We start from the raw sequence: 26,257 nt of genomic DNA, 5'->3' as shown, positions 1-26,257 counted from the left end.
CTTTTCTTTTGGCACGTTGATTTGCCCATAATCACAGGTGCAATGGACTGGACGATTGCGATCACTTTCACGGCCGCGTCACTATGCACTTTGTTTGTGGTATTTGTGTTTTCAGTTTCACTCCGCTGAGCTTGCCACAGCACGGTACCTTCACCCATCTCCGCTACCCACCCCCACCACCACTCCCAGGTCGCTACTTGCCCGTTACCAATTTGCCCCTCATGGCTGCTTCTTTTGATGCATTTCGAAAGCAGCGTAAACAAGTAAGAGGACGTGCACACCTCACCTCCATGTTTTCCTCGCTCTCCATCGGGGCGGGGGGGCATTCTTTCGGAAAAGCACACAGCCATGGAACAGCTAGCCCCGCCCACAGACATCAACACAGTAGACAGACACCATGGCCCCGGTGTCTCTGGTGCAGGCGTGCCACAGCCTGGTGCTCTCAACATGGCAGCAGTCGTCCAATCTGAGTTTGGTAAACTTTAAATTCCAAACTTACTTGCCACTAGTGCTTGTAAACAGCTGTTTGCATTTGCCTCATTGCCCTCGCTATCCCTTGTTCACTACGTGCATTTCCCTTGATCTTATCACTTGATCAGCGCAGCACGCCTCACTTTATCTTTAAACATTGCCCGCCAACGGCCTTTCTATTCTATTTATTTACTTTAGCAACATTCGCGGCATGCCGCACTTGATCTTTAAACATGGTACCTGCCTTCCATTCTTTTCTATTTATTTACATTGGCGTCATTTGCAGGTTTGTCCCTTTGTGTTTCATGTCTTTGTAACTTTTTTTTTTTACTTTAGAACGAAGGACGCTATTAGCACTCTGAGCAAAGCAACTCAAACCGCAGACTGCTCAGGCAGCCATAAAGCATGTGAGAGACTGCACTGCTGTGCACTGTGCAGTGCACTTCCACCATAATGTTGAATTTTTGTTGAGACTAATTAAAACTTTACTTGAAATCTGCCAGGTGTTACTGAGGCCAGACGCGCCGGCCAGGGATGAGCTGGGCTCCCTGGCTGCAACATTGCGGTGGCATTCACGTGTGTCACATGACTGCAACATTGTGTCCATTTACCAAGACAGGACTTAAGTCAGCACTAGTGGGCGAGCGGATGGCAGTTTTGTTTCTAAGTTTAGCTTGGAAGCACGCAGCTACTTGCACCACTGCATGTGTCACCCGTGCCTCCCCTCTCTTCATGATGCCCCGCTACCGGACCGACTGCTGGAGACTCGTCGTCAAGGCTGTGGCTCACAGTCACTCTCTGGTCTGTAATATCCGACCTTTTTGAAAATATATTTAATTTTACAGCATCTGCCAAAGCCTGTAACTCACTGCTCTCCTCAGGCTGTGCTTTTGCCACAGCCGGTTGGGCAGAACGCCTCTCAGCTGACAGTGACTGGGACCAGCTGCTGGGGACTCGTTACAGCCGTGGTTCACAGTCACTGGAACTCTCAGGTCTCATCATCCTTCTTGCTTAATAAGTTGTCAAGTGTAGTGTTTCCTCAGTGTTGCGGAGTGCTGAATTGCCCACCTTTATTGATTATCCATGGTGAGTCTAAACAGTTAGTCCTACGTCTGTGTCGGAGTCTGTGACTGCTCCAGTTTTTGTTTCAGAATATTGGTCGGGTCCATGATATGTCTCGCCAAGCTCCGTTTCCATATTACTGCCACTGGTTTGAGGGGTAAGGGGACGCATAGTGCCATATCTTGGACCATATCTTGGTGTAGCAAATGACCTAGGTCTGAGACTCGGTATCCCCTTGCAAATGTAACAATCAGAAATGCAAAAGCACCAGGAAGGTGGATGGCACAGGTTTCCTTTTAAAGTTAGCAGGAAGCGCTTTGTTTGCCTAAACCAGCATACACAGCTAAACCCTTGTTGACCATCTTTATCACTTGTGTGTTATTTTTGTGGGATATGCACACAAGAACCAATTAAGCCATTTATTATTGTCAAGCGCTGTTGTGAGTACTGAACTACAGCATGCCTGGGGTGTACACAGACAGGCACATCCAGCACAGCATCGCTAAAGGACCTGACCTGCAGGGCAAAATAAATGCACATGCCAATATGTGATGTGGCCCTGTCCGAAGAGTTCCACAGTTTGTAAAATGAGGGTGAGTAGTAAAATGTCACTGTTTGACCACACAGCTAAAACATTACAGGAGTTGGGATATAGGAGGCAGCTGTAATAGGAAGGAATTGATTTGCAAAGTCAGGTCTCACCTACACGAGTACTACTGGCTTTGTCAATGTTTTTTAGCCATGTTGTACAGCAGTGCAGCTGCTGGGCAGCATGACTGAAACTGAGTCAACAATCACTGTGACACAGCCAGGACTGGCTGTGCCATGCCTCTTTTTATTTAGCTCCCTTGTTTGTTTTTCTTGCATTGCAAAGAACAGTTTTGGTTGGATTGGCCCGAGCACAGCCTGCTGTTGAAGTGGAGCTTGCATCTATGGTTGTTGACAGTGTCTTCTTTCTCCAAACTGCTTAGATTTTAAGATTACCCATGTCGGATTCTGCGCTTCTTCCAGTTCTGCTATTAGTAGCCAATACGAGTAGGCCTCGTCTGTTCACTTTTCTTCTTACAAGATTTGCCCTACTGATCCCAGCATACTATATGTTGTTGGAGTGTGTGGTCATGCAAGTGGGGGATAATGTGCTGCATGGCCAGACACTTATAAAGTCCCTAAGGCGAGACCTATTGGTAATGCCAATGCTTGTTCTTTTTTCTTTTGGGCGGGGAGAGAACTTTAGTTAGTTGGCACGAATTCTGCACACTGCGAGGGGGTAGTGGGGGGGACACATAGGGTAGGGAGTTCGTGAGGTGCTACACTAACAACATCACACACAGGGCCGGCTCTAGGGCGGTGCGACCGGTGCCACCGCACCGGGTGCTGGCTTCCTGGGGGCGCTGAGTTTGTAAGTTTATTATATTTTTAAAGCACCTGCTGCCGCTTTCCCTTTCTCCGCAATTACCAGGACTCACAAAAATGTCAAGTTTGTCAAGTTAACTCCTGTGATTAATGTTCTTCTGGGAGAGAGATTGGAGTTTTTTATAGTTGATGTTTTGACTTATGTGAAGTTGGTTAATATGCCTGCTGCACAGAACGTGTACCATGTAGATTACAGAGTGCATATAATGTAAATAGATCAGCAGGTTACTGCTTTTAAAAGCGAAATCCTTTTGTTACTTGTCATTTAGAATTTAAAATCCTAATATTTAAGAGTGAGGTATTAACTTTCATCATAGAGCTGCATACACACTGCAAAGTATACATTAGAGCATAGATTAATTTTGCAAAAAGGGTTCATTTGGGTAGAAATAGATTGTTATTATTAAAATCTTTTAAAAAAAAAATCCCAACTATGCTGTTTCTTTTTCCACGCCACACCAAGCACTCTATGGCCTACCAGTATGGATGACATGTGACTCCTACACTTTTAGTCCTTTGGCTCATGTAACATTTCATATAAGCTGATTCTCACACATGCTTGATTGTCTCTGTGTAATGTGTGTGTGATGCAACATCCTTCACTGGTATGCGTGGCGCTATATAACTAATTCAATGCATCTGGGAGAGTGTGTTTATGGGGGACATGGTCACTGTTAAAGAGTGCTAGTGAGAGAATCCGTGGTGGAGGTGGTCATGGGGGGGGGGACTAACTAACTAACATTGTCGCACTGGGCGCCCCAAGCGCTAAAGCCGGCCCTGATCACACAGACCTGATAGGTCTGACTGCTTTCAATATGGGGGGGTGGGATGGGTAATTTTATGCACACATAAGGTGGTTACTAAGTTACAGCAAAATTTATATTTCCGTTTGAAGATTCTGACAACTTTTGATCGTAGAATTCAGAATTCATATGGCAATAGATGGGGGAGATGTTTGCAAAAGATGGGCTATTCTACGGTTGGGAAATATGATGTAAGATAATGGCTAAACTCCGCATCGCAACCATTAATATCTGTGGGTTGAACGATAATATTAAAAGAAGGAAAGTTCAAGAAAATTTAAAGGTGTTGAGGGCGGAATTGTACTGTTTACAGGATGCACATGTAGTCCGCAAGGATAGTAACCTTCTGAATGCATTGGGGTTGAAGAATGTCTGTCATACCACACAGGAAGTTAAAACTAAAGGGGTAGCGATATTATTGAAAGGCAACAGTGTTATATGAGGTAGAAAATCAGAGGATAAAAATGCCAGATGGGTGATACTAGAATACTAGGGGGGGGGGGGGGGGGGGGGTAGACCCTGCGATACAGTGTTGGTACACAAATAAGAGAGGCAGGAAGGCTAAAAACACTATCAGAGAATTGGGGTGGGGGGGGGGGGGGTAGAGACAGGGCTAAACTGTAGAACTGTAGTGTGGCCTCAGGAGGTGATGTTTCTCCAACAATGAATGCAATGGCCATTACAAAATCATATATAGACGACATCTGAAAGAGACTACTAGCCGAAGATTCCTTAACGTAGAATTATCCCCAGGCGCGAGACTGGATCCGGAAAACTTTCTTTGCCCCAGCATCTCTGCGTGCCGGGGGCAGTACCCTGCGACTACACCCTGACGTCCGCGGGCGTGACGTCAGCGAGGTCACATAAGCCCCACCCCGGCGAGCTGACATCAGTTTCCTTCTTTTCCCCATGTAACGCAGATACGGATCGAGTCCCTGACCTGTTTCATGCCTTCTTTTCACGCTTTACGTTGTGGGACAGTGTGGGAATGCCTTCGGGCTTTAAGGCGTGCTCGTCTTGCACGCGTCAGATGTCAGTGACGGACCCTCATCCTATTTGCATGTGGTGTCTGGGCGAGCACCACGATTCCACGGACTGCGACGCTTGCCAGCATCTGAAGCCTGAGTCCCGGCAGGAGCGCCGGATGATGCTCCTTTCGGCCCGGTTGTCCAGATCGGTGTCGTCTGTCTGTCCCCCGTGGAAGGGTCCAAGAATCGCCGCTTCTGATTCCGACATCGCCCGTCACGAGGCCCCTAGGGTGTTGCCCGCTCGTTGGTAAGTCTTCTACCTTGTCCCCGAGGCCTGGTCCCCGCTCTGCGAAGGGCGCAGGTTCTCCTTGGGACCAGGGCCCAAATGGAGGCCTATGCTGCGGCTCTACAGGCTTCCTTGGCCCCTCCTCCTCTTCCTGGGACGTCCGCGGATTCCTTGCCATGTACGGGGGCTTCCGTGGAGTCGCCGGCAGCTCCGGCCCCGGAGTCGATGGGTTCGGCTTCAGGTTTTGGAGGTGTGGTGTCGTCAGGGTGCGGCCCTATGGGTGTCCCCTCTTTGGCCCACAGTGCCTCTGCCTCGCCGCAAACCCTGAGGGGGTCCCTGTGGTGTCGCGGGAGGTCGCCGGGACACGCGGCTCGCCCCCGAGTCCTCCTCGGTCTTCTGGGCAGGCGGCGGCCTTGCCAGAAGCCGAGCTGATACCACTCAGGCCGGGGGCGCGTCCCTGGGTCCCTCACGCCTCTCCATGCAGGCGGCTGCTTCGGAGGTTGAGTGGGCACCTTTCCAGCACTGTTCTTTGGCCGACCCGGAGCCGGCCCACCCCTTTCTCCTAGGGCACAAGTGGTGAAGGAGGTCGTCTCTGTGTCCCCTCTGGTGCCAGTCGAGGTCATGCCGGTGCCTGTGGCGGACTCCACGGTGCCGGGCCGGCGTCGGGTCATGGACTCGTCTCCAGAGGCAAAATTCAAGACCTTAAATCACAGCATATCGGAATTGGGTGGAGATTCGGAATCGGCTTGGAACAGGCAGATTCAGTAGATATACACCTCTCATCGGGAATGATCAAGTACCCAGGGCCCTACAAGATGGCTGCCTGGTGAGATGGGGGAAGGCTGGTTAATGTATGCTAGGGGATCTGTTGGCTGAAGATCATATTGCATCTTTTGAGGTAGTTAAGGAAAGATTTACTATTGGTGCCAAGGACTTTTTCCAAATTCCTGCAAATGAGGGACTTTTTATATAAGAAAGATGGTGGTGCTGTAGGGTTTATACGGGTCCCTTTAATGGAACTACTAATGAAGGATGAGATTCCCTCAATCTCTCGGTTATATAGTTGTTTACTGGAAGAGTCCCTGGATGATGTGGATAAACACAGCTTGAAGTGGCAGGTCAGGCTAGAGTTATCGGACACCTTGAATCATTAGCAAAGGAGGGGCTCAATATTATGTTCTTCTAACTTGCAGTCACAGCATTATAAAACCCTGTTCTATTTGTACATAACACCCTCAAAAATCATAAAATGGGGGGAATAGAGGGGACACGGTGCTTTAGATGCAGGGTGGAAGGAGGGGATACGAGTCATATTTTCCACATGCCCAGGTCTAGAATCGACAGCCAGGGAAATAATAGGCTTTCTGCAAGACAAATTGAAGATAGATATTCTACTCTCACCTCAGATTATGTTATTAGGAATAGACGAACAAGTTAGGGGAATTGGGAGGGAGATCATTTTTATTGCGATGTCAGTTTATAGGTTGTGTGTTGCCTCTGCTTGGCTGGATCCGCTCCCACCGACCTTCCAGAAATGGAAAGGACGGTTTCTGCATATCTATAAGCTCGAGACCGCACTGTATGATCGTAGAAGCAGGAAGTGGAAGATTAAGGGGAATAGGATCTGGGGGCCACTCACAGCTTGGATATCCCAGCAGACCTAAATTAGCTCTGTTTTAAGACTCAGTTATTTTTGTTTATTAACTGCCATGACTCCATGACTGTATTTTTATGATCAAATGTTGTTTAATGTCTACTATTTGAGATGTATTTATGTCTCTTCTATATTGCTGTAACTTGTCTTTGCACTTAAGAAAAAAAAAAAAAAGAAACTAAAAGCAGCGAGAGAAATGGCCACCGAATTAAAAAGAGTAATGGAAGAAGAGGACACAGACTACATCATCTTGGCAGGTTATTTTAATATGCATCTCTTAGGGAATGATCAAGATGAGGACTCTACGCAAGATCTAACTGGCGCATGGGGAATTTCATCACAGGGCCCTACAAAAACCAAGCCAACAAAATGCTCGAAGTACCTGCTCCAGGAACTAGAGCACCTAAACCTAAGAGCATTAAACAGCAGCTTTGAGGGGGACAAACCACCAGCAGCCACATACCATTCAGCCAAAGTATCCTCCCATTTAGACTTCACCTTTACAACTTTAACTCTGTTCAACGAAATCAGCTTTTTTAAAATAGGCAACAATGAACGCAGCAACCATATGCCACTAGTAGTGAGACTCAAAGCAAGTTCAACTCTTTTATCAGGTCTGTAAAACCTTTGTCTTTGAAGAAATTGTAAACCTTAAACGAATAAGATTCAATTCCAGAAACAGAGGCAATATCAACAATTGCTAAAGACCTATTCAATCAAGGGAAGGGCAATCTAGCCCAGCCACTGAAAACTTGGGACATTTTCATCACATCCCTCGGCTAAAAAATGTGCAACTTGGACCGGACCAAAATTGAGGAAAACAACAGTCACCCCAATAAGGACAGCAAAGAGTCCGGCCTCAAAAAAATTAAAACATACCATAAATCAAACCCTTAGGCAACTCCGTAAATCATCACAACACTTGAGATTGCAACGCACCCTTTGAGAATCAAAGGCACTAATATAGAAAAAGAAATGGGAAAACAAAAGAACCAAGGACAACGAACTGTGGGCGAAATTCCTCTACGATGCAAACCAGAACAATAGTGCCAAGTTTTGGCATACAGTTAATATACAACAGCGGTCTAACCATCCAGGTATAAATTGTAACATACCTGAAGCGGCCTGGGTGGATTATCTATCCAACCACTTAAACAACTCAGCAAAAAATGTATGCCACCTCTAAATATCCGGGGCACGAAAGCGCCGGCAGCTCCATAAGGGAAGCAACAACCTACAACCTTGCAACTATAGAGCAAAGTGGTTACCCTGGGCCAATACAACAGCAGATGGAACCATTCCTAGGCACAAACGGCCCATTAATTATAACAGAGGAGCGCAATGGTCCATCAGCTCTGCAGCTATGGAAACAAATAGCTAGGGACAGACCTGCAGGTGCTCCTGGCCCCAACGGCATACCACCGATGTTGTATAAACACGATGCAGAATTTTGGAGTAAGGCACAAGTACCAGTTTTTAGATTTGTGTTTAGAACGTCCATGATCCCAGAGTCCTGGAAAGGTTCAATTATTAGCCCAATCTACAAACAAAGCGAAAGGAGTGCTCCAAATAATCAATTAATCGCCCTTATCGACAACGAGGCTAAATACTACGCGGGGACTATTCTAGACGAATTAGCCTCCTGGGCCTCTGAAAATCATATAATCTCCACAACACAAACAGGGTTCTCCCAAGTTCTAGGTACCATAATCAACATTATGGCTTTAACCTTGCTTATGGACGCTGCGAAGGAAGGAAAATATCCCCCTATTCCTTTGTTTTATAGACTACACAGCAGCTTTCGACCACGTAGATTGAATCAAACTCTGGCAAAAAACTGGACGGATGGGGGATACCCAAACCTCTCTTAGACCAACTTTAGCACCTGCACACTGACACTTGGATCAGGATAAAGCTAGGTGCTGGGACACACCTTTCAAAAAGAATTCCTACTTCAAAGGGGCTAAAACAAGGGCGTGTCCTTGCCCCTTTGCTCTTTAACCTTTTCCAAGTGGATCTTCCAGGGGAACTTGACAGATGCATATCCCATACCCCAAAACTAGGAAACACGACGCTATCAAACCTGCTTTATGCGGATGATTTAGTCCTGATAAGCCGGACCCCTAATGGACGCCAACACCTCCTGGATGCGACTCATAGTTTTTCACAACAGAATACCTTAAAAATAAATTTTTAAAAACCCCTAAAATTATGGGAGTAAATTACAACAAGAATAATAATATTAATTGGTACTTGGATGGGCAGCGTTTAGGCACAGGGTCAGACTGATTTGCATATGGCCATGTCTGAACTGGGGTGGCAGAGTGGGCTAAAGAACGGTGATGGATTAAACCCAGATCAGTTGACTGGGGGTGAGTGCTTGCAATGTTCAACACTCCGTCCAACATTTCCTTTGGTTTTTGCAGCGTTTAGACCAGGCAATAAGTTACAAGTACCTTGGAATACCTCTAGATCATAATAATTCCTTTAAACCGCAGATGGAATCCTTGCGGAGAAAGGGAGTTATGACTTATTTAGCTATAAAGCCTTTGAAGAAGAAGTTGCCGGACTTAATGCTCGACATCTGCTAAACGTCCTGCGAGCTAAACTACAGGCAACAATAACTTACAGGAGTGAACCACTGACAGGAAAAAAGCGTCAACCTCTTGACAAGGAGGCGTTGTTGCCGGCACTGGCGTCGATCGACACCGTGTGGAGGTCGCAGCGACATCTGAGGAGTCGGGGGGAGCAGCAACCTCTTGGGGAAGCTTGGACAGTGGCACCGGCGTCGATTGACGCCGGGTTGGAGTCGTCTGGACGTTGACGACCTCCAGAGGGGACTCTACCTGGACGCCGTCCTGCATCGATACCACTGCAAAATGTGCACGCTTGGTCAAGCCGGGCCTCGAGTCGGGCATCGGGGCGGGTGCCGCCTCGACTTCAGCGCAGGGAGCCGCTCAGGGCTATGCGAAGACTGACGTGGTGGGCTGGACAGGCGACTGGGAGGACCCACTGGGTCGTGACCCGTCGGTGTCGTATCTTCTCCGGAACTGGAGTCGAGGCACACAGCCGGCGCAGAGGAAGAATCTGCCGGCGAGGACCCCACATGAGTACCCTCCACCTGTTTGGGACCCGAATGCGCTCCAGGGAGAGGTGGGGACCCAAAGTACGACTGGAGTGCAATAGAATAAGCCTCCATTTGGGCACGCATCGCTCCAACCCCCGGAGGAGGGTATGGAGGAAGCGACTGCCGGGCTCCATTACCTGGCATAGAGCGAGAGGAGCGGGCGCCAGCAGTACGCGAATGGGTGGAAGACCTCCATGCTTGCCGCCTGTGCTTGCGCTTGCCTGCCCTCGAACAACGTTCGCGGGAACGACCTCTGGACTGAGTCCGATCCGGAGGGGGAGAGCGGCGACGCAAAGTTGCTGGATCGGACAGTCGTGCGGCCAGCAGTTTCATACGGCGCTCTCTGAGGGACTTGGGCTTCATCCTCTGACAGGCATCGCACTTTTTGGAGTCGTGGTGCACGCCGAGGCACCACATACAGATGAGATGCGGGTCAGTGCCAGACATCTGACGCGCACAGGCTTCACAAGCCTTAAAACCCAAAGGCATTGTACACTGTCCCTGCTACACCGAAGGTGTCGAAAAGGGCTAAAAACCAGGCCAAGGAACTGCTGGTTTTCCAGGATCCGCGTTGGGACGCAGAAAAGGAGAAAACTGACAGCGCGCTGGGAGGGGCATATATGGCTCAGCTGACGTCACATCTGTGGACGACATCAGGGTGGAACAGTGCGGCGCCGCCCCCGGCGCGCAGAGTTGCTGCTGCAGAAAGTTTTCCAGGTCCAGTCTGACGCCTGGGGATATTCTAAGTTAAGGAATCTGCGGCTAGACTTCTCTATCAAATCAAAATAACAGCAAACTCCTATTGAGCAATTTTTCATCTCCCCAGATCGGTTTCCCCGGCCCAAATACTGCTGGAATTTGGGCTACAAAAACAGTCTGTGGAAAGGAGCCTACATAAAATGTTGGCATAAAATCAGAGGAGCCGAGGAAGGATCCTTGAATAATCGTCTCTGGACCGAGCTATTCAGCCTTGGAAAATCGCCAGCCAGAGAATATTTTCCGGAATACATCAAGCTTTTGGGTCTGATAGATCTGTGAAATACTCCAACGGTGCACTCCTCATTTAAAAAAAATAGTTATAAAGGCATCTTGACTGATATCCGCTATAGAGGACAAAAATAAAACTAAACGAGCGCATGGCTGGGCAGTGCTTAATAATTATGAAGTCCTTAAACCCCAACCCTATTTTAAAACGGGAATAAAAACAGCTACTGAGGAAAAATTCTTAAAACTCTTTTTGGGTTTTGCTCCGATTAACCCGTTTCTACCGCTTTGGGAAAGGAGAGGAGGCGACAGCGCGGAGGACCTTTTCCATGTCATTTGTATCTGTAACAATTTAAGGGACATAAGGAATACCCTATTAAAACCAATATTCAGGCAGCATAGTGTCAGGTCCTGCAGGCAGTAAAGCTGTGCTTTAATTCAGCGGTAGTGCAGCTAAACTGCCGGCTTCCACATTTTCTTGAAATTATTGCAAAGAGACTGAAAAACTCTTCGCCACTAGTTACGAACCAACCTATTACAGTGGAACTGGGCACTATCTGAGTCGGTCCTGCGAAACCTTTGAAGAGCACTTCACGGCTGCACTAGCACTTTAAAAAATGCATCACTCGAAGTTAGTTACCCCAAGCTTAGAAAGAGCACTCCATTGTGGTCCAGGTACTTTAAATCAAGCTCTGTGTAAAGCAAAAAGCACCGTGGGAGGACAATGGCAGGTTGGCAGTCCAAACTAACAACTCCTTATCATTTGAACTTTTAACTGTTTATGTCACCCACTATGTTGAAGAATGTCATAATCAGGAGTACACTTTTTAAAGAGCATTTTCAAATCGTCTTATTCACAGTATAAACGTGGGCTTTTTATCATTGTTTTAATTCATTGTATTATGAATAAGGAACCTCTATTTTTGTATGTATTCACTGTATGCAATGGTTTTAATTAATCAAGCATAATAAAAAATGTAACCATTAACCTACTGATGTTGCAGATGAACACTGTGAGTAAGAGGAATAATTGAGGTTCCTGGTGACGTGTTAAGAGATATGGATACTCTTGGAACTTTCTGGTTTTAATTAGTGCTCACAATGTTAGGCGTTAGGGCAGATCCCTTTAGACTTGAAGAGGTATAGACCTCTCCTTCCTTGTGTCCTTACAAGTATGTAGCTTCATGCTAAACACCGATTTCCCTTTTCAGTAGACTTCTACTGGAGTTTTCACTAACCTGACACCTACCTACCTTCCTTTATTCCCTAATCCTTCCAGAACCCTATTATAAACTATTCTCATTTTAGCTTAGAGCCTGGATTAGATGACCCTCAAATATGTTCATGTTTGGAAAGGATGATCTGAGTTTCTTTAAGGAACGCCAATTTCTGATCTATATCTGTATTGCTGTGACTGTATTCTTTGCATGCTTTATGCTACTGAGACTGAATCTATTCCAGCGTTTCAGCTTGCCGGTTATCTTTTTGTATCTTTATAATGTGCTCTTGATATGCACCTACCCTGGATTGATTGCTAAATTGTAATACACCTGCTAAATGTTGCATAACGATTTCCGGTCCTCACTGTATAGCCAAATGGGCTACACGAAAAGTTAAATTGTAAATTTGTTAACTTCCTTGCCTTTCAGTCAGCTAAAAGAATTCATCTGATGAAGACCAACCTCTGCTTCCATCCTCACCCTCAGATGGCAGCTCGTCAGATGTTTTTTACTGAAGCAGGGAGTTCAGTGTGTCCCATTCTAGACTTGTGCAAATTCATTCCAAACCCCTAAAGCCTATGGCTCGATTTGGAAAGCTGATGGAACTTCAGCAGTTTAGGAGAGAGTTGTAACAGCGGAGGAATGAGTACTAACAGGGTCATGTGTTGCAACTGCTTATGTCTAGCTTGTGGTGTTTTGCAGAGATTGTGAGGTATGATGTGGTAATGTTTAAAGTTGTTGTGCGAGTATGGCATTTAAGGCAGAGAAGTTGAAGCTGTTATTGGGCTCGGTGCAGCCTATGATCCCGGGATGGTAATAAGTTATTGGTGTAGAAAACACTGTGTTCTAATTGTCTGCTAAGTTTTGTGGTGCTCATCGCGAGATATCATCAACAGCACAATTGAGATAGGGACATTTATCTTTGTATGAGAGTAAGGTGTGCTTGGTGTAGTGAATACTATTGCACAGGCAGAACCTGTACCAATCTAGGTGATTCCCCGCTGGTCGAGGTCTCATTCGAGTATGAGTCAGAGTAGATTGGAAAGTGTCACTCCAGACCATTTCTTGTGCGTTTGAGTACTTTAATGTCTTTAGTGGAGCAGACAAAGTTATTTGTTGAAATTGCTTTGCGTTCTGTTTTGCATGCTTAGTATTGAGACAAGTGCGTTCATGAAGAATTGTAAGGGAGGGTGGCCGCTGTGAGGAATGAGACTGACGTCAACTTGTGCCATGCTGGGATTGGTCAGTTGGTGTTGAGCCACGCAGTTATTGGTTGCCTACGTTATAAAGTGCTGCACTTTTATTGGTTGTTGCTGCTGAATGAGAATTGTGGGTAAAGAGTAATTTTCAGGTTCAGCACGGATTTCTAATTGCAATTATTGATAAAATTGTTGAAAAATAAAATGTTTTAATGCTATACCAAATCTAATTAAGGGGGATGTGAAAATACCTGTTCGAGAAGGAGAAGAGGCACCACCTGAATATACGCCAGGTCATTATATGGCACATCCTTTTGGCTAAATCAATGACAAGATCACAGAGAAAGAAGTTGCATTCATGTTTCCAGGCTAAGGCACATTTAATTTGAGAATCATCGAAAATTTGAGGAGAGTATTGTATGAGATGAAACCACAACCTAAAACCGCACAGTATGAAGCACTCAATGCTTGGGAGCGTGCAGCTTATGCCAAGCAGAAGGAAAGATATCAGGGAAGAGTCCGAAAGGGAGAGTGTATTAGTGCAGATGCTACATGGGATGGGGAACAATAAAGTGGGGACTAACATGATAGAGGGAGCAAGACTGTACCCTGTATTTGACAAGTGAATAGACTGATAAAGAGAAAGGAAAGCCAAATAAAAAGAAGGGAGGAAAGACGAAAGATAAAGAGAGTACAGACGAAGATAATGACTCCAGCGAGGACTTCTTGGATGTGTTGTTATCGGTGTGTGTCAGCTCCCATATAATGAGGCTCAACTTGAGGGAATAAGTGGTGCAACTCCCTTTGGAAATTCTGGAGTACCCTTTTGAACCAGCAAATACGGGAGTAAACACGGGTCAAAACCTGAAGGGATATAATGCAGGGTTTAATATCCCTGCTAACCCTACTGTTCGCAGTGCCCCAGATGCAATTACTGTTCCAGTCACTAATGGCACCACAGTGATTTACATAAGCCTGAGTCATCAGGGAGTTTAACACATACTTTTGTCCTTACGAGTGTGTAGCTTCATGCTAAAGACGGATTTCCCTTTTCAGAAGACTTCTACTGAAGTCTTCACTGACACCTTCCTTCCTTTATTCCCTAATCTTTCGAGACCCCCATTCTAAATAATTCTAATTTTAACTTAGTGACTGGATTAGATGATATTTTAATCTGTTCATGTTTAGAAAGAACGATGAGGTTTTTTTTAAATGCCAATTTGTGCTCCCTAGTATCTGTATTGCTTTGATTATTCTTAGTATGCTTTAGGCTACTAAGACTGAACCTATTCTGGAGTTTCAGCTTGCCGGTTATGATTTTATATCTTTATAATGTGCTCTTGAAATGCATTTACATTGGATTGATTAATACATTAAAATAAACTTACTAAACTTTACTTACCAATTCCTGGTCCTCATTGTGAGCCAAATGGGCAACACGAAAAGTTAAATTGTAAATTTGTTCCCTTGTCTTTCAGTCAGCTAAAAGGATCCATCAGATGAAGACTGACCTCTACTTTCAAGCGCGCCATCACTTATTTATATTTAGACTCTCCCTTGACTTACAAACTGAGTAGCTTTATGCTCATTCTTTGTTGAACTAGGTTTTGGTTCTGGCTGATTCCCTTATGTTACAAACTCTCACAAATGGCTTTATTGTTTTGCATCAAGGGTGCCGATTTGAATCTAACGACTTTTTTCCCTTTTGAAATAATTCTTTCGTTTTGAATAAACCTTTATGGTTATGATTTTGAGTTTTGTGCTGCAAAGGTTTCTATTCTAATTCTAACAGCCAATGTCCTGAGGGACTCACATGGCTCCAATCCTGTGCATTAGCCTTTTAAGTTTATCAGTGAAAAGTGCCGAAAACATCTAGTATAAAGTTGCAAGACAGACACAGCTGTCATTAATACTATATTAAGAGTCAGGTGGATTCTTAAAACTCTGATTCAACGCAGCCAAATTAACCTTTATTCCATTTCATAATGGGTTTAAACATCTGGATTGGGAAAAAATTCCTCAAGTAGATGGGTCCAAATAATCAGACCAAATGAGAGGATCAGCAGTCAAGAATCCAACTGCGAAAACCAGAGAAAAACACGAAGGTTAAAATAATGCCAGGGGGTTGGGGAGAGGTAGGGAGGGAGCAGAGGTGCTGCTACCAACTGGCAAAAAGTCAATGGTTTTATTATGTCTTTTATTAGGGCAGCCAAGGAGTAATTTTTACAAATCAAAATTACCAGTAAAAATGGTTTGCCTGAGGATGTCATATTACAAGCTCAATCTGAAAGCTGCAAGAATGAATAAATATCACACTCCAGAAGTCGCTACGCTGCTGAAACATACAAGTGGATGAGAGAAAACACATTTCGACACTTCAATCTTCCAAAATATTGTAAAAATAGTCCAGAAAAAGGGGTGAAAAATCAGTCTTAGTGACTGCAGAAAAGATGTGCCCTTTTCTTCATAAGGGACGTTCTTTTTATAAACTACACTAAGCAGGAAGAATGGTCTTAACTAAATGTTGGTCATGAGGATTCCTTTGGCCAGGGCCAGAAAATAATGACATCCATATCTTTCAATGTTTGCCAAACACTAGCATTCACAAAACGTCATTTATAATGATGCAAGGGTGTCAGCCAATACTCCTAGATAACAATCTGAAGTTGGGTATTTAAGTAGGATCAAACTCTCCCACGGGCATGCCCTTAAGATGGACCTCCAAGGCCACCACAGACATAGGATTTAAGTCTATTTGGTATCCCCTGCTGAAGACAAAAATTTTACTTATTTGTGACAAAGATCTCCAGCATGGGTATCCTCTGCAGTTACATTCATTCTATCTGGCTAACAACTGGAGTTGAAAATGCTCTACGTTTACTGCTACAGAAGGGTAAACTAACGTGGGACCAAGATGGTTGTGGATGTTCATTTTTAGCTAATAGTCTCCATGAAATTCTCCCTCAGGTGTCAGAGCCAAGAGGCATACAAATATAGCTGTGAAAAAGTTCCTACATACACCCCAATGGTATAACTATGAGCACAATCAAACAAGAATTAAATGCCCTTTAAGCAGCATTTCATACAATAGTTTTGCCATCTGAAAACCATTTAGATGGATTTCAATACAATTAGAGTTAAACTCAAAATGTGTTCAATGCTACATTAACTATGTTATGTGTACACGGTCCAAAACCATTAATTTGCACAAGTTATTTTTCTGTATTAACTCCCAGGATGGCCATTCCTAGTTTAATTGGTCATACAGTAGAGTTGGTTATTTTCCTGAATTTAATAATTTGTCCGTTAGGAAGGATTCTTGAAATCGCAATGCACTCTAAACCAAAGACTCACAATTTTCTACTAGACTGTAATACATTTCATCCCAGTTCTCAATGCCCGAGTGTACTATTCAGGCAACTCCTGATATACATGGATAACTCTAACTCCGCACAAGAACATAAACAAGCCTCTGATATGGTTGATAAATTATCTGTGAATTGATGACCACACAAGATTGTTAAACAAGCACTTAAAATGACTTCTTAATAATCCCAGGGACAATATAATAGAAATGGCACAATGCCCCAAAAAGATCATATTAAAGTCATCACCACTTTTGACTCTTCATCTAATTGGATACAAATAGTGATAAGAAATACGGGAAAATCATCAGTTCAGGTCCCCGTGCTGTAACATCACCATATTTCACAAACAAACGTAATCAAACCCTAAAAGGCCAGTTGGTCCATAAACAGTCCAAAAGGTGTGAAAGGTGATCTGCCACCTACTGGTCGCCACACCTGTAGTATGGGCAATGTCTGTAACTGGAGCACTGAACTGGCACTTGTTGCAAGGCATCTGTGGCAATAGAGATGCCATATTAGTCGCACTGTGCCAACATAATGTATTTGATCACCAATCTTTGTGGAGTAAGCTGTATTGACATGACAACTCATCTAGTAAAAACATGGTTACAAGAACTTAAGGTAGGGCAAGAGCACCACTAAACCTGCCATGAGTGACCAACCCCCATGTATGGGTTAGGGTATGCTGTTTTCTGTGTGCAGTTGTTATAAACAAAGCTATTTGACTAAATCCAGAGCACGAATGGGTAAATCCATACACTTAGAATCACAAAAACGAGGGATTTTGAGTATGGTCACAGTTGTTTTCTTCAATCAACTGGTTTACAATGAATCTTTCCGACAATAAATATTGTTTTCTGAAGTCAGTTACGCTGTACTGTGAATAAAATGGCATTTGACCTTAGCACTGTAGTAAAAAAGGCATCAACCTATTTTTATTAGTACACTTGTTCCAAATAACGCCTCATTGTGCCATATTAATTTTCACTCACATAAATTATATTTCATTTATATATACATACATTTATTTCCCCCCTCAAAACCCCAGTTCAGGGAATCTGCACTCTTCCTAGCATTTAAACAATCCAGAATTTGATACATTGCTCTTTGATGCCGAAATGATTCATTATATTTTGGTGTTGTAAAATAATTTACTTTTAGTCTTACTACAGTTAATTTAAATGACTCAAGGGCTCAGTGATTCAAACCATGTGGGGTATTGTTTTGGTGAAGCTTGCATGTGGATAGTTTCTGCAACCATGTCATTTCCACTTCTAAAGTAGACTGTTCTAAACTGTTTGGACACAAATGGAACTCTTTATCAATATATGTCAGGTTTTGTTTGTCAGTCAATAGGAGAGGCATCTCGAATTTGGACCAATCGAAATTATAGCGGTTTGTTGGTACAACTTTCCATTTTCAATGAAGCTCTGCTTAAGTCAAACTGGGCACTTTTATAAACATGAGCAATTGCATTAACAAGTCAGACGCATAACTTAAAAAACAGGAATGACTGAGAAAATGAAAAGCAGTAGTCAAAGGAAAATCACCACATCTTCATTCTCTCTTCAGTCTGCTCCAAATTATTTCAGATCAATCACTTTTGGTCTCTTATATATGAATTCTCTCATGTTTAATAAGAAGGATATGTTCACTAAAGCGCTTCCCGCAATTACCACATGTAAACCACCGTTGTAATTTTCGTTCTTTTACACTAGCAATGGGTGTATTAAATACATTTTCCTTGGAGTGTAATTCCATGTCTATAAAGATGTCGTCGAAATCTATTACTCGATGGTGGATTTCCTGGTACCGGGTAAGAGCAGTAATGTCTCCTATACTGGTGCCACCATTTGCCTCAATTATCTGTGTCCTCTCATGGGTGCTGCCTGGTGGCATATTCTTCAAGATATTATTAGAGTCAGTTGCACTTGGGTGCGTAACATTGAAATTGCCAGGTGAGAAAAATTCATTGATCTCATTCTCAGCTTCTCCTTCCTTCTGAACGTTCGCTAGGTGCTGAAGGCGAGCAGAGTTCCTTTTCTCTTCTCTGTGGGTTTTTTGGTGCCTAATTAAATGTGCATTAAGTGTAAAGCTTCTCTCGCATTCATAACATTGATATGGCCTGTCTATGATATGAGTTTTTCGGTGTTTCGCTAGGCTGTAGGTGTGTTCAAAGCGCTCACCACATTCGCTACATTGGTGAGGTTTCTCTACAGGGTTAGTGTGTGTCAGTTTATGCTTGTTAAGAGTCGAAATGAGGATGAAGTCTCTGCCGCATTCACTGCACACATATGGACGATCACAGTGGGTCCGCTGATGGCTGAACAGACTCGACCTGTAATTAAATGTTCTTTCACATCTGTCACAAGCATGTTTTTCATTGGGAGTGATGACTTCACCAAAAACTTCTGTGTTACAAGCCATTTTCTTTGTAGGGCTAGAACTGTTAAATGAGGTATCCTCACAGGTGACTGGTTCTCGATTTGTTTCGACATGCTTCTGCAAATGTCTTATTAGATCAGACTTTCGAAAAAAGCAACTAACACACTCAGTGCAAGCATATGGCTGCCTCACTGGGTAGGACAGAACATGATTTTCAAGTTTTGAGTTGTCGTTCAACTTACTCCCACATTCTTTGTATCCGTGTTGTGACTCTTTTGGGCTGGATACCTGCTTATCGTTTTTTGCACCATCTGTACGAGTTTTCATCCTTTTAGCAGGCATAGTGCGTTTGCTGTCACTCCGAAGTCTTTTGGAGTGAACTTTAATGTGATCAACAAGACTAGAGTTGTCAAGGAACCTTTTCTTGCATTCTGGACATGAAAATGCTCTCTCTCTTTCAGTAGAAACTGTCTCTAAGGTGGACTTCCCTCCCTTGTGGACCACCATGTGAAGCCCAAGTTGATAGGTGTTCCTGAAGCATACCCCACATTTGTTACACTTGTAGATTTTGGGCTTTTCAGAGTCATCAGGCGGGGTTTCCATCACCACAAAAGGATCATTTATTATACAGAACCCGGTTTCATATATACTGATCCTGTCTAAGATATATTCTGAAACATTTCCTTTACAATCTCGAGGCATCTTCTGTCGTTCATAGCTTAAAGCTTTATCAGTAAATTGATCAGCAGGCTCTTCAGAAGACCTCTCTTCTTCCTTCATTTGCTTTGGTCCAGGCTCTATTAGAACAGAAGGAAAAATAAGCCATCATTTTTTCTGAATCCAGAAGGTGTTAAATGGAATACGTTGTCTGAATATTACTTTAAAAATAGAAACTGACTTTGTTGTATTTGTTTGTAATTAATGCTAAGGCAGTTTTGCAATGGACAAAGAGGCCCCTAACCTGCGAGTCAGAAAAGGTGGGATCGTTTGCAATTGGGAGTTCACTACTGTCACATATATAAAGAGAACAATAAAACATGGGCAGTGTATTGAACATGATTAATATTTAACCGTGCTTGATGAGAATAAGATATATGAAAATGACCATTTGCTGAATTCAGTCTAACATTCTTGCTGGAGTGCACACACTAAATAAAAGAGAAAAGGTTTGCAAAGATGGGACTAAGGAAAAATCACAAACATTTTTAAAAAATGATCCATGAAGATTGAAATATAACATACTTTTTATCTGCAAGTTTTGAGGCCTTTTTATTCAGCCCTGGGGCAGTCAAGTTACTCAGCAGGGTACTGTGTGGCTGTTGACATCACCAGTGGCCCAGTGTCAAAATACAATTGCACTCAAATTGGTCAACTAAGTTACTCCCTTTTGCCACTTGACTCACTTTAAGTAGAGAGAGTGAACAGTGTAAGCTTACTGTAGATGGTGGTAGAGGTTAGAAACTTTGACACTGTAAGACCAACGAAATATCATTCAATAATTTAACATTCAATAACTTCAATTCCCAGTCAGTGACATAACTTAAAGCAAAGGACTGTTTAGAGGTGACCACAACTGTTAAAATTAGAAACTATAAGGAAACCAGAATTTTCTGAGCTAGAGAACTACACAGTTCATTTTGTAGTTCATTTTGTAGCGCTGAATTACTAGGTGCTGATTTTCTGCTATCTTATAAGACGGAGGTAGGCCTATATAAAGCAGAATACCGGCCAGGCCTCAAACAATACGAGTACATGGAAACAAGCCGGCTCTGCTACACAGCACCACAGTATGTTTTGTGGAAACAGTATCAATCTGAAGTAGTCATCTCATCATTTTTAGGCCTCGTTTAGACAGCGTAGTCTCTTCGAGACACGTTGTATATACTTAGTGAGCTTACAGCCCACCCATTGCTTTTCATTTGTTTCTATGAGTGTCCCCTAAAAAGCCTTGCTTCCAAGTGGTTAATCTTTCCTATTTGTCCCTCCTTTTTGTTGGTTGTTCCCTTGCACGGAACATCACCCTAGTAATTGTAGCCTTATGCATGTCCTATCATAGCACATGCTTCAGGAACTGTTTTTTTTTTTTCTTTAACAGCACCTTACACGAGCAGCTCGGGTTTTTAATCACTTCGACCTCTGTTAAACTAACCTGTAAAGCTTGTTGTTATCTTGTCACATTCCAGTGCATTCAAAGACCAAGAGCAAATGTCAGACGTTTTTACTTGTATTTGTCGGTCTTCGAAGTGCTGCTTGTCTAAGTAGAGATTGCAACACAGAGCTAGAACCAATGAGAAAGAAAAGAGAGAAGCAAATTCCCAGCAGGCTGTGCTCTCTTCCCTACGCACCCCTCCCACGCACATAGGCTCTTGGAGAAAGGAGGCGGAAAAAAAGCTTCCATCCTTACTAGAAAGTCAGCCTGGTTTCAACAGAAAACACAGCTGCTGCTTCCTGTGATGTGACTTATACCATTCATGTGTGTCCCCCCCCCCCGCCCTTTTTTTTTAAATTACTAGCAATGAGCCTGAAAGAGCAAATCCTCATTTTAGCTAGTAACTACATTGCTGGCAATCACAACTAATTACACTTTGTTTCTTACACTGCCACACAGCTTTAACTTGATACCATTTTAATAGACCAAAAGTCAACAGAGAAGTGGCCTAGCGATTTGCTTCGCTGCGGATGATCAGCACCACCAGCTGGCTGACTCTGCTCAGCTGTTTGTCAAACGTTTGCTTATTCTCCAAAAGGTAGATTGCCCTGGTCTATGCAGCAAACTGCCACATAATGGCAGCAGTAGGTCACTATCTAGTAAACAGTCACCCAGCGTACAGCCTTTCAAGGTGATAAAACATTCAGGATTTCAGGGCGAAAACACCATGGGCCATATGTAGGAAGCCAAATACCGGTCGGTAACGGCCGATTTTCGGTAAATATCCCGTTACCGACCGGTATTTAGGCTTGCTATGTAGGGGGCATATTTCAGGATTCGGTAAAATTACCGATTCGGTAAAATTACCGATTCGGTAAAATTACCGATTCGGTAAAATTACCGATTCGGTAAATACCGAATCCTGAAATGATATGTAGGGGGAGTGTCTCGTCGGTGTGTGGATTCATTATTTACCACCAACTAAAAGTTGATGGTAAATGACGAATACCTGTAAAAAAGCATTATTGTGCTATTTGAAATGTGCAATGTGGCAGACATACATGCCCTTAGGGCATGTATGTGCGCCACATGTGCACACATGCACGAATCAGGGGTGCAACAGGGTGTCAATGTGACACCCTGCCACCCATGAAAATGCCTCCCCTATTACCGATTCGGTATTTACCGAATCGGTAATGGCAACTGGCTTCCCATTCATTCCTATGGGCCTGGAGGCCCATAGGAATGAATGGGAAGCCAGTTGCCATTACCGATTCGGTAAATACCGATTCTTAAATACCGATATTTACCGAATCGGTAATAATTTACCTACATTACATTTACTGATTCATAAATACCGAATTGGTAAAAATCGGTATTTAAGAATAGGTAAATGTAATTTACCTACATATGGCCCCATGTATTCTATGTGAAAAATCAATGACTCCTTGGTGCAGATCTTGTAACTCTTTAAATTTTGATACAGTTCTAACACAAGAAATTTTATTAGGAATTCGAATGCAATACATTTTTGAAATATGCTTGGCATGAAATAAATTTAAAAAAACAGAAATATTGATAATGCAGGTAAGTGACATAGCTGTTAAGTAGCACTTTGCTTGTCGGAGCCTGTAGTTTAAATTTTCCTATTATAAATATAAGCCTGTAAGTTCCAGAATGGAAAGCGCAGTTGGGTAAAGCATCAGAACTGGCTGAAAGTATCTCACAATGCCAAAACAAACAAATCTATGCCGCAGAAATCCACTACACACAACACATTTAAACATTTCATAATAACATGCCTCACAATCAAACTACACACACTTTCACACCACATCATTGAACTCCATGTCACATAATTACAAACCAATACAATAAACTTCACATAATTCCACTCTGCGCCATGCCCCTCAATTCCACTTCCCATAATACCACTCTCATACATAATTCCACTCCACTCTAAACCATATATACGCTCCAAGCAACACAATTCAACTCCTGATAATTCCACTACACATAATTACACTCCAACCTACATAATCACATTTCACGCTACAAATTTACACTCCACATATATCCATTCAATTTCAAAAGACAATTATATTCCACAGAATGAATTCTACTTCGCAATATGCCACATAATTTTGCACCGTATAATACTACTCCACACCATGCCACTTATATCCACTCCACACCATGCTCCACAACTCCACACCACACTATTCAACGCCAAACAATTCTACACAACATAATTACACTCCACATAGTACCACTCAACGCCACATAATTACACTCCGCATTATTAAACTTTTTGTATTTTCTCTGTAGAATTGCCCGTTTGATTGCAGATTCACTGTAGCAAGAGTTGCCCTCTCGCCAGCTACCATAATACCGTGGCAGAGGTATGCCTGGAATGCAGAGCAGGCCTCCAAAGTGCAGTATGTTTGCCTACAACAACAAGCTTAGTAATTTCTGTTTACAAGCACCCTAGAAAATCAGCACGCAACTTTTTTTATCACAACAAACATTAAATGATAATGGCTGATCGACTGCTTGGTACTCTTTAACAAGTTTACTTGTATTTGCTACCTGGTATTTTCCTTGCTTGATTTGTCTTATAATAGTACATCGTCAAAGATTTGTTTTTTAAAATAAGGTACATAAAAATACCTCCCCATGGCCGGAAAACGTGTTTCAGTCTTTAAGATCAGTCACCATTCTTTGGAACTCCAGATTTGGCAATACAGGTTGCTTTTTGCGCAACCTAGGCCGACTGTTCATTAAATGTTTTTTTATTCTTTCTCCGATTTGATATACACCAGATATCTACCCACAATGTGATTTACGTTTTAAAGTAACTACCTATTTTGGGTGAAAGCTTTTTTTGTCAGTCCTGCTATCCACCCCCAACCGTCTCCCATTCACCAACAACCCACCCTGACGTTCACCACCCCATCCACCCCTCCTGTTCACTACCCACACCCAATTGCCAAAGGCAATAGCTCGCCCATAAGCGAGACCTATTGGCTTTGCCAATGCTTGTATTTTAATGCACTATAAACTCACTTGATCTCACAATGATGAAGCACCTTATATACAATCAATCAAATCATATTAGAATTCATTTAATTTCAGCTAACCGTGACTAAACACTTAAAAAACACTCCCACCCCACCCCAAAGTGGTGATGTTATATGTGCATACTACATCAACCACGTAGAATTTTGCATGTAAAAAAGCAGGTTATTTCTTGTCATTAAAAAAATGTCCAGCAGACCGTTTTTTAAGTTTCAGAGTGGAAATATTATTTCGCATCACACTGCTACGTGACCAATATCAAGGGTAAAGACTTGCATTCTATCTGTTTATCCATTAATTTTTCAATTTTCCCAAAGGGAGATTGTCGGCATGTTTCAACCAAAAATGCTTGGGGTTGTCTTCTGGATAAAGGTCTTGTGACAGTGATTCTATTGGGGAGCAATGCATAAGGCTTATTTAGGTTGGCAAATGGGGTATCAAAAGATGGCAGGGAAGAAGGATGAGGAATAATATTGTAGCGAAATTCCCCTTACTGAATGTGGTCAAGACTTGTGCTACTTGCCTTGTTATGTCTTCACTGTGTCATTGCACTTTAGGTAGAAATAGACCTAGGTACAAAGAAAGGTGGGTTCGGTCAGTAAGGATTGTGCCTTGGAAAATCATTGAGGATTGTGCCTTAGAAAGTACTCCTGTAGTGTGGCGACAGTGATGGGGATATACCTGGATGTCATCCTTAATGAGCCACAAAATTGTTAAGAATTAAAGGAGCTTTGGTTAATAGGACAAGGAATAATCCTGTCGATTTCTTATGGGAATTTTTGCGTGACTGATATTGTATGTACTTTTAACACTTTCAAAACACTTCCCAACTGGTGATGGGATAATGTCACTGTTGACTATTTTTACAATATAATTGATTACTTTAATCAAATTCCAATTTAATGTGATTGACTGTTCATGACGTGCTCCATCATTGTGAGTGCTAAAGAGCTTATTCTGCATTAAAAAGAAATTAGTGTGACGACTAAAGCATCTTGCACTTTCAGATTGATACTGTTTGCATATAACATACTTCGCTGATGTACATCAGAGGTGGCTTTTTTGGATGTACTTAGATTTTCTATTACCGCACCATAGCAAACGCCATCTAATGAGGCTGTGCTCAGGTCGACTGTAGGAAAATATTTCTTTCAAGGACTTTTTCAGATTTGCGCCAGGAATACAGATACACAACTTCAGGACCAAGCGCTAATACTGGTCCAACCCTAGGTACAATGCAAAGCAACTCGGTGGGCTGAAGCATGAGCCACGAAGTTTCTCACTCAAGAAACAAAAGGAATTGTCCAAAATCGTTTTGAATACAATAACCAGCCTCAAAACAACAGGGAACCCATGCCACGGGGTGTCCAAAGTCAATGGAGACATGGTCTGTTCACTGGTGTCCAGTTAGGGCTCAGATCCGATGACTAGAGTCTCCCCACATTTTTGGGGAGAAATAGGTGTAGTAGGGGGCTGGGTGGATAAGGGATCAGACTGGTGTGGATGAGCACAAGTTTCCCAATGCAATGTGAATAAAGCTCTTCATATTTTCAGTAACTCACAAGGAAGTGTTCACTATCAGTTGCTACAATCAGTACTGGTTTTCTGAGCATTCCTGGACATCTGTTTCTGGAATATTGCCCGTCTTAAACAAAGTAGCAGTTCAGATTTGGGGAGCTTGAAATGTTGCTTGCATTTCATCAGGACAAGTACCACTGCAAAGCGCATAGGTGGGTCGTAAGGCTAGTCAGCCTAATCACTCCCGGTGGAGTTTTAACAATATTGAGGGGGGCGTACTGCATCTACCATAATCCACTCGGGCAGCTAATTCTGATCAGCTGGAAGAGTGCTCCCCTCCTCTTATCTGTAGATATCCTACAGAGGCCTTACCGCTGAGAAGCCTCCATGGGATATACTTACATGCTTAGGAGTGGTACTACACCTGATAAACTAAAAGCAGTGCTAGTTGAACGGTAATGTCCCCTGTATGATGTACAGTCATTTTCCCTAAGTGCCCAACTGCGAGTATCTGGTGTGATGAAAAGGTAAAGTAGAGTAAAGGGGAACTCTCCCATAAATGTATATAAAGG

At 43.1% G+C, this 26,257-nt stretch overlaps 1 protein-coding gene across 5 annotated transcripts in view; it reads right to left on the bottom strand.

Annotated features, from left to right (window-relative positions):
* Positions 1–26,257, bottom strand: part of LOC146829023 (uncharacterized) — a 308,530-nt gene that overhangs the window by 82,313 nt on the left and 199,960 nt on the right. For 3 of the 5 annotated variants that reach the window (XM_085607655.1, XM_085607653.1, XM_085607654.1), the window contains exon 7: positions 17,464–19,737. The exons of the other annotated variants lie outside the window; for them this stretch is intronic. In XM_085607655.1, the coding sequence (XP_085463781.1) occupies positions 18,167–19,737 (1,571 nt within the window). In that variant the 3' untranslated portion in view covers positions 17,464–18,166. Of the gene's footprint in view, positions 1–17,463; positions 19,738–26,257 lie in introns of those variants that run through there. 5 annotated transcript variants of the gene reach the window in all.

The sequence above is a fragment of the Triturus cristatus genome, chromosome 5_2 (genome assembly GCF_964204655.1).
Source record: "Triturus cristatus chromosome 5_2, aTriCri1.1, whole genome shotgun sequence".
NCBI lineage: Eukaryota > Metazoa > Chordata > Amphibia > Caudata > Salamandridae > Triturus > Triturus cristatus.
Note: the sequence above shows the minus strand (reverse complement) of the source record. Positions and strands in the feature narration are given on the sequence as shown.